The following is a 9,629-nucleotide window of genomic DNA, read 5'->3' as shown; positions in this document are numbered from 1 at the left end:
ATATATTATTTATTTCATCCTACAGTATAATACTGTCTGACTGATAAAATAGCTCCTTATGTATATTTTCTTTTTAGTGGCATCATCTACAAAGCATAACACTAAGAATTATCCTAAGTTTATTGAAATATAAAATTATTTTATCAATTATATTAAAAAAAATTATTTTTAATGTAATAATATCCAAAATATACAGCCAGATTCAAATATTTTTACCAGGCACTACTGTTTGTACTAATTTATGTATGGACAGTGTGGAAATCTATTTAAAATGAAACAAATGCTTGCACCCCTCAGCCACTGTATTTCCCTATTAGTGATGCAGAAATCAGATTAAAAAAAAAGAGAATAAAAAAACTGTTCCAGGTAACCATTTTCTTCCCAGATCCATTTCGCATAAATACTCTTAAACGTCACATCAAACTATTTAGCTCCTCTGTGAAATCTAATTGCTCGTTTTCATCACACCGGAAAAGAACGATGCTCTCAGAACGGTCACAGGATGCACGACCTTTACTGAAAAATGGCCCTGTCGCTCCTTATTTTATAATGGGCCTGACACGGATGTTGTAGTGAGCTAGATAATATGCAGCCTTTCAGTAATTACACATAAAAGTACATTAAGTTCGACAGATACATGTAAGCTTCTTGATGAGGGTGCCTATTTCAATTAGGGAGCATTAAATGAAACAAAAAACCTTATGGGAGTTTCTCCCTGCCAGACCCGAGGAGAATTAATACACTGTATAGGGCCATTTACCAGGGAGTAATTACTTCCTAATTAGCCATTAGTTATTCGATTACCCTTTTTTATCAGTTAGTCATGGTCAAAAGGCAGGAATAGCGGATAAGTCATCACCTTGGTTGGTAACAGATGTAATTAAAACGCTGTAGCTCCCTCGGAGAATGGAGTGTGCACCGAGGCAAACTGAAGGTATTCTGGCTTATTTCCTGCGTTTGATCGAAAAGAGAGATAATTCAGCAGGTCTTTACATTTCTCCTGGGCTAAGCAGAAGCAGGAGGGCGTACTTTAAATGTCCCTGTCGTCCTTAGACTTGTCGGTTTTCATATTTAGCACGGAAAACCTGTGGCAATACCTCTTAAAAAAAAAAGAATTTTGCTGGTCATTGAGAAAACCCCCGTCACTTTGGTCGCCCTTTGTTATTACACTGAATGACTCTGTGATTGAGACTCGATAAGAAATCGGAGGAAATATCCAGCATGGAGATGGGTGATTAGGTGGGTATTGTTGCTGGAAGGGGACAGGCCGGCTGAAAAAAAAACATGAATAACTCTGTGCCAAACTGCTTCTACCATTTATTACACATAATTACATTCTTAAATAAAAACGATTCACCGAACAGTTTCCTTGCATAGAGATATTACAATACCAATTTAAAAAAGGAATTATGAAACAAACCAGTAACAAAAATAAATCTTTCTCATTTTTCCATAATAAAGAACATTATCGTACCCATACGTCATAATATACAAATGATAAATTTGAAACACTTTGTACAGAGAAACAAAAACAGAAGGACAATAGCAAGGGAGAAAGGGTTCGTATTGGGAAAAAAAAGGAAGAGAAGGGAAAGTGATGAGAGTATGCTGGTAGAAAAAGGGGAGGTGCGTTTGATTTAAAATTCAGACCTTGTGGAAACGGAGGTGGTGTCACACATAGTAATGCATGTAACCCTAGCATATTTTTCTAAAAGAGCTAGAGCTGCAGCCTCACATGAAAAGGAAAACAGGCTCAAAAAAACAAAAAAACAAACAAGAAACGAGCAGAATGTGCCTCTATATGTATCTGTGAAGTGTTGCAGAATATCTGCGTCGGTGTGTCGAAATTGTGCAAAAAAAAAAAAGCTACTGTACAGACTTAGTGATCATCATAGAGAGGATAGTTGTAAGATCGTAGGACATGTAAAAAAAAAAAACATCAGATATGTAGTTAGATTTTTTTTTCTCAAAAGAAAAAAAAAAACGAGTGCAAAACACAAAGAGACGAATAACACACAGGCACGGGAGAACTGAATCATTCATTAAGGTGACACTGAACGTAACCGCATCCTCAGAGACAGCATAAAAACATTTTTTTTTCTTTATTTTTATGCAGAAAACACATTCACATTTCAAGGTTCCAGTTTTCCAAACACTTGGAGAATAATTTTGTTTGTCAGCACTCCAAGAGGAGGCTGATTATCATTTAAGATTGGCTAATTTAGAAAAGTTTAAGGGTAAGTCAACCGAAATATACCCATTAAATTCCAAAACACTCAAATGATTTCAATTGATGTAGAACAGTCTCCAGCTTACATAAAACACACAGATTCATTCAACAGAACAGTATCGAACTTAAATACTGAAACACACACATAGAGCTGCCATCAATAGTAAGCAGTCGCCTTAAAAAAGGAGAAACTGCTGTTCCTTGTTACCTATTTCATGTGCAGTCAGAGAAAACTACACAACAGCAAATGTTTTTTCGACCAAATTTTGTCATTTTTACTTTTGCTTTATTTGATTAGTCATCGTTTTGCACATGTGATCAAGAAAATGCAGCTCAGATGGCCTTTAAAATTTAAATTATTTAGAAAAATAAAGATCTCTTTTGTGGTAATCTGAATCTCCAGAGTAAAATGTTTTCAGTTTTATGGTTGTGGAAATTAAGTTATGCCGTACTTAGCTAGTGATTGCTTTAGCAACGTTTCTATTAAAAAAAGAGACTAATGGCAAAAATAGTGACTTTAAAATCGTGTTGTTGGAGAATTTGACAACGTGAAATCACTGATCGCCAATTACATGTGGTCAATAGCATGCTAGCTTTCCTGTTAAAACAAAAATGAACTGTATATTAGTATGCTAATACTACTCTTGTTTACTACTAACCTGCAAACACAGGCTGGTAACAACTGTCATGCTCCTGAGCTGCGAGTAATTAGCATGCTAGCTTTATTAATAACGTAATAATCCACTTTGGCTAATGGTAAAATTAAAGTTAGCTATCATGAAAATTACGTATTTACTGTTACTTTAAGGATGCCAGTTAGTCGCGGCATTTTGAAGATAACAATACTGAGCTTTTTGATAAACTTTGAACATTGGGATAACCTTATGGCTACCAACTGATGAAAATTTAGCTACTTTGTGGCTATATTTAGCAACTTTTTGGACCCGTCTTGCAATTTTCCTTCCAAAAAAAGCAACTAGCGACAAATCTAGGAACTTTTTGCTGTTGTTGGTGACGTTGGTACCAATATATAATAGTGCAGATCAATAATTATCAGTGGTCAACAGCATAATGGCTTTTCTTATAAGACACTAGTAAACTTTCCAAAAAAGTTATAAATAATCCACTGGACTTGGTTTCCAAGGTTGAATGTTTCACTTCCCATCCAGGAAGCTTTCTCAATTCAAAATGAATTAGTGTTCAGTTCGAAGCTTTATATAGAAGCCCAAAAACTTGTTTTGGCTTATAAAGCATGCAAACTGAAACAGAAGAACATGTCCGCCCCTTAGGAATGGGGAGTCCTTTTGGGTTATTTTTAGCCAGCAATACCATATACTGGTTTATGCCTCGGAAAGGGGGGTTGTTAGGGGCAATTGTTGGCTTGACTGTCCAGGCGAGTTGTTTTGTCCCCTGCATGGGGATGGGGTGGTTGATATGATAGCGGGAAGGAATCAACTCTATCGCTGCATTGTAGTTTTTTTGAGAGCTGAAACGTGAGTCTACCTTCTCTGTTTAAGGTTGGTCTTAAGATCTTAAGGTCTTAAGATAAATGGCTTCCTTCACACCCCTTTTAAAGCACCTGTCTTCTTTGTCCAAAATGTGAACATTCTGGTCCTCAAATGAGTGTCCCATGTCCTTAAGCTGCAGGTGCACAGCAGAGTCTTGTTGGAGGAGGTAGCTCTTCTTGGTTTAGCCATGCCTCTGTGAATTGACAAAGCTGCCTTGATGTAAAGCGAAACGTCTTCAAACTTGGAAACCAAGTCCAGTGGATTGTTTTTTTTAACTTTTTAGGAATGGCTATGACCTGGATGACTGAGAATCTTCAACAGAGCTAATGAACTGTATCTTAGGTTGCTGATACTACTGTGACCTATTAACCTGCAGACATTAGGCCAGAAACAGTTCTCATGCATATTAGCTGTGGGTATTTATTAGCATGCTAGCTTTATGAAAAGGTAATAATGAACTGTAGATAAAAGTAAATGTATGGTTAACCATCATTGATATCACAATGTCGCTGTTACTTTAAGCATGCTAATTAGTCAGGGCAATTGCATACATTATAATACCTAGCTTGCTAAGTAGCTTTGAAGACAGAGTCTTTAAACTTGGCGACTTTTCAGACACTTCTACTATTTGTTTTGGCTGGCCACAAACCTAGGGACTTGTTGCTGTTTTGTTGAAGACTGAAGCGACAAAATAAAAGCACCAATCGCTCTGAGTTGACTGTCTTCAGCAGGCAGTGAGAGCTGCTGTGAGACCCTCCCTTCTCCAAAGCACTGACATGAAACGAGACCTACTTCCCGCTGTTTTCCTATTGAAAATCAGTCACAAATGCACAAAGCTTGCTTTGATCCCCCTCAAGCTTGTTCTAAACATATTTAATGTAATATGCCTTTGAAATGATTGCACTTAAATAGATCCCTATCAGCATTTAATTCATATACAGCCTCCTTCATTGTGTCTCCTATTAAATTAATATCATAGCATAAAAAGATTGACATCCATAGTTTTGGTTCAGGTAGAATATTTTATTATTTTATAGAGTCAAATGTTTTCGTTTTAAATGTATTAAGAGTGTTTTTAATAATTTTCTGTGTTGCCGATTTTTTTTCTCTCTCCTATGACTGGATCAAAGCATTAACCAAATATGGAAATTAGGTGATGACATCATTCCAGCAATTTTTAGGTCAGGCTCTCGCGACTATCCCTGATTTGATCCTAGCTAAATTAAAAGCTCTGGAATATGTTCAAGTTAGCTCTAAGGCTAATTGGTTGAATTGTTTTTTTTTATTTTGCCTTGCTCTTTTTTACTTTATTTTAAGGTTACAATCTGCAAACTGGCATATTTATTATAACATCTATTAATTGTTTTTTGTTCCATCTTTAAATCCATTCTTTGCTGTGCAGATCATGTCTCCAGCTTCATGTAGATGTAGCCTTAGCCAAATTCTAGCTGTACTGCACCAAGTCCTAAATCTGAAGCTTTAAAACTCATAAGAAGACATTTTACTCTGGGGATAAGTAGCAAAATAGTTGCTGACAAATTGATACCCAAGCTGCTTGTGTGCAATTTGCTGTTCATCTCAAATGCAATCTGTGAAATTAAGACATCGATGAGTAGTTTCTGGTCATCATGACGTAGGTCTGGTTACACAAGATAAATGCAAATTCCATTTTTATCTGGATTGAATGTTTGTACCCTTGTGCATGTGGCTTTCATTGTGCTGCAGTTACATAAGCTGATGGGGCAGTTATCATTGCTGACTGAGCATAACCACCTTTTTCTAACCCATTTGAGCCACCCACTGGAAATCAGCACTCATGCTAGTCCAAGAAAGCCAGTAAAATATCAAAAGCTACTAGCTGTGACCAGCCATTTTTTTTACTCAAGTCCAGTTATTCTTCCCTACTGTGAAAAAGAAAAAGAAAAAATGGTAATATGGTCTTACCCACCATTCCCCAGTGTTTTCATGGGTTTAGTTAAATGGACAGGATTGTAACAAATACATTCACATTGATTTTTCTCTGACAGGACTCAATTGATTGATTGAATGTGCCTTCCTAAGAGTCCGTCTAGTAGGGGAAAATATCAGAATTCTGACATACATGCTGGTCAGGAAGTCAGCAGAAATGTTCTTGCTATACATGTGTCCAGATTCAAAGAGCTGTCCAATGCTTTTTTTTTGTTACTCGAAGTCAAGTCAGAGAGATGCTTAATTGGAAGAATTCTGCAGGAATGTGTGCTTTGTGCAGTACTGTCTCAGTCCAGCGATTAGTTTGGTGCCAATCACTCTCAAAGCCCAAAGAGATCATTTCAGGCATTCGTCTTTTCTTTCCTTTTTTTTAGCTGCATCAATTTCCTGTGAGTTCTTCGCAAGGTGTCTATTCAAAATTGTCTCTTTTCGAACAAGTAACAGGATCTTCTTAGAAACAATATAACCTTTAAATACACGGTGATCTTGTTTGTGTTCGGTGTGCTATAGCAGTGGGCAAGCTGCTTAAACTTGTGCTCAGGTGGCACATGAAAAGGGAGCGTTTCATTTCAACGCTGGAACATTTTATTTTGATTTTTTTTTTTACAAAAAATTTGAAAGTCAATTGTGCAACCATTTTTGACAACAATCGATAAGATCTTGAGAAGGAAACACTCCTATAAAGCTGCCTACATCTCTCGAGATGCTCAGTTTCATCTGACATTCCCAGAGTAGATACGTTCCTTTCAGTAGATGTTGATCTTGGGGGTAAAGTCAGTGCAACAACGGGACCGTTCATTGGTGCAACACCATCCTGCTTACAAGTCAAGTCTTTGGGGACTCCAAAGAAACTGAGGCCAATGCTTCAATGCTATCAGAGCAGAAAGATTTGCGAATGCATCCATTTGGAATTTGCCCACTTGGTCAGATGATAAACCTAAAGGTGATTCAAAAGGGTGAGGCAGGTTTGACAAAATAAAGGCAGGTTTTGTTGGAAATTAGGTCATCTCTAAATCCGTAGATTTTTTTTCTGAAGAGTAGAAATGTTGAAAAAGCGTGACTGTACAAATGCCTTGCGGAACAAAGCTGTTTTGGAAGGTTGTCAATGAGGGACATGTCATGACATGACAAAAAAGCTGCCAATGATAAGCACAATTCATCCAACTTCCCCTAGAAGACACATAAAAAGAGTGGGAGCTGTATCTTCTAGGAATTAAATGGTTTTCCAAATGGCGTTAAATTATTCTGTATGTTTGGACCAAAAGGTTTGGGGTTGGAATGACAAAAGCCACTGTGGATAAGTTGGATTCTGCATATGGTCAGATGCCCTACCCCCTTTATCCCCCCTCTGATTCAATTTGGTGTGTTGGTGTCAATCATCCATCTCTCTCCATCTTCGTTTTGTTCTTTTTTAGCTGTCATTAGCCCCATCTCTTTCGTTCACTTCCCAGTCCTTCCACTCCCTTTGACCTCTTAGGCTCCTCAGATGTGCCTCTTCATATGCAGCGCCAAGTGATCCGACCGGGAGAAGCACCTGCAGCCGAAAAAAGAGAAGAAAAAAAAACAACAGAGAACATCTTGTTAGCTCGTTACCAAAGCAAGAGGAAGAAGTTTGTTTTGTAGACTGAGCTAAACGTTGCTTTTAGCTAGTGAGTGCTGAGCCGCTAATGCACACGCAATTAGTATATGTGTAACTAATTCATAATCAGCGTTTTCAGCAGAACTCCTAATGACTTCAGCTGCGCCATGAATAACTAGAGAGCCTGCAGATGGATCTGTTGAAACAGTGATGGTGGGGGGAGTGGAGGGGAATAAAAAGCAGCATGCAAAACATGTGCTGTAAAACGACAGTTAAATTAGATGACTCGGAGCCTCTCATCTAAAAACCAGCCTTGTGGAATTGCTGGGGCGTCCCTGCGCGGTGAAAATGAAATTGCTCTTGTCTTTTGTTATCAGCAAGGGGTTTTTGAAAAATGTTTGCGAAAATGAGGATTTCAAGCTGATCGCCACAAACTGACATAATAAATGCTTTCAGCTGGCTCATTCTGTGCCTGCTTCCACACACACATTCATGTCGCTTTTATCAGACTCCCTACTTTTTTTGTTTTTCATATGCATGTCTGGGTAAACTTTGTTTCCGCTGAGAGCTTGTAATGGAAAACAACTCCTCCATTCCCACGAGAAGTGCCTTCCAAAAGAGCGGGTGGCTTTGTAGTAAGTGATATGAAGTATTTTGATAATTGATGTGTCAAGAAACACTTGAAAGAAATAGTTTTAGGTTGAATTTTAGTTTGTTTATTGTTAACTGTATTACCCATTCCTATTGGCCCTTCAGTTTAAGTAATGTAAAAACATTCACATGCTAAGTTTGAATCCAGCGGCAGTGTCCTCGGAAGGACAGATTTGTTGGCCGTTTACTGCGCCAAGGCCTGTTCGGATTGGAAGACTCCCTGTTATGTAGCCAACAAATGCAGCCTACTTTTTGCCCGTTTGAAGGACGGTCCGGTGTAGCCTACATAGCATTAGGTATCCCATTATTCACTGCGAGACCAAGCAAGCCGACTGCTTTGTGATCAGAGAAAAAGGTAAATGGCGCAAAACAGTGATGAATATTGTAGGTGCAGTTTAATATAATACAAGTAAGTGAATATTTCCATTTGAAATGAATGAAAATAGTGGTTTTAAATGGTTATAGAGTCAAATATGTGGCGAGGAATTTTTGGTTCATTGAAAGGTTTTATCTCTTCCTGTGCAAATGGGTTTTGCTGACATTTAAGCACATATTCCAATGTCTCTGCAGTGAGGGGACTAAAAATCTGATATTCACCATGATGGTATTGCTGCTGAAGCTAAAATGTTATTAGCGCCCAGGACAGTAGTGGGATGTTTGGTATCCATTCTTTGCCTGCTTTGTGTGACAACTTTCATGGTTGCAAGGCAACAGAGTGTATGGGTGGTGAAAGCCCAAGAAGGCTAGACCTGTTTGAATCCATGGCAAAAAGTCTTTTCATAAACCTCAAAGGACCCAGTCCAGGTAGACCGGGTCTGTGGAGGATGCAGCCTCTAAAATCGAGCACATCCATAGGGTCAGTTTTGGTGGATGTTTGTAGAGGACCCAAATGCAGAGACAAGAGCAGAGATGTAGGTTTTACGATGAAGTTGAGGGCAACAGAAGCGTAAATCCATGCTAAACAGGCAGGTAAATTATAGGGGTGTAAATAATAATTGTTTTGTATCGATGCATCGATCCAACAGCTGACGATCCGTTGCATTGACACGACCGCAACAGTATCGATTCATGTTTTTTTTTTCCTTCGGCCTATTTTTATCCATTTGCTCCCTGACGTAATTCTGACTCCCGTGCTGCGGTGGCGCTAAACAGATTTTGCCCTCCTACCTCGCTTCCTTTAGCCACTACCCTCTTTCCATTTGCACACACACTCGTGAAAACAGTAAGCAAGAAAGACATGGCGGAGGTAGCAGAGGTGAAAGAAGAGGTAGGCAAGACAGAAGTGGCAGAGGAGAGAAGATGATGTATTCTTGAGTATCGAAAATAATCGAATCGTTGGGTCAGGAAATTAATACTGAATGGAATAGCCAAGATGGGTGTGATTTACACCCCTAGCAAATTAGAAACCAAAACAACGAGACCCTTGGGAGGAACATACATAAAAATGAAACGAATCCAGCGATGAGGAACTGCAGAGGAAAAGTATATACAGTTGTGGTCAAAAGTGTACATACACTTGTAAAAAATCATAGTGTTATGGCTGTCTTGAGTCTTCAATAAGTTCTACAACTCTTATTTTTCTGTGATAGAGTGATTGGAACACATACATGTTTGTCACAAAAAACAGTCATAAAATTTGGTTCTTTCATAAATTTATTATGGGTCTGCTGAAAATGTCACCAAATCTGCTGGG

At 38.3% G+C, this 9,629-nt stretch overlaps 1 protein-coding gene across 1 annotated transcript in view; it reads right to left on the bottom strand.

The window, feature by feature from the left end:
* Nucleotides 1-3,767: 3,767 nt before the first annotated feature.
* The window catches only part of LOC107084244 (Krueppel-like factor 7), a 58,469-nt gene continuing 52,607 nt past the window's right edge, over nt 3,768-9,629 (bottom strand). The window contains exon 4 of the mRNA XM_015373990.1: nt 3,768-7,240. Coding sequence (XP_015229476.1) covers nt 7,189-7,240 — 52 coding nt within the window. The 3' untranslated portion in view covers nt 3,768-7,188. The remainder of the gene's footprint in view (nt 7,241-9,629) is intronic.

This window comes from Cyprinodon variegatus, unplaced genomic scaffold (assembly GCF_000732505.1).
Source record: "Cyprinodon variegatus isolate N-32 unplaced genomic scaffold, C_variegatus-1.0 Scaffold95, whole genome shotgun sequence".
NCBI lineage: Eukaryota > Metazoa > Chordata > Actinopteri > Cyprinodontiformes > Cyprinodontidae > Cyprinodon > Cyprinodon variegatus.
This window is presented reverse-complemented; position numbering and strand designations above follow the sequence as displayed.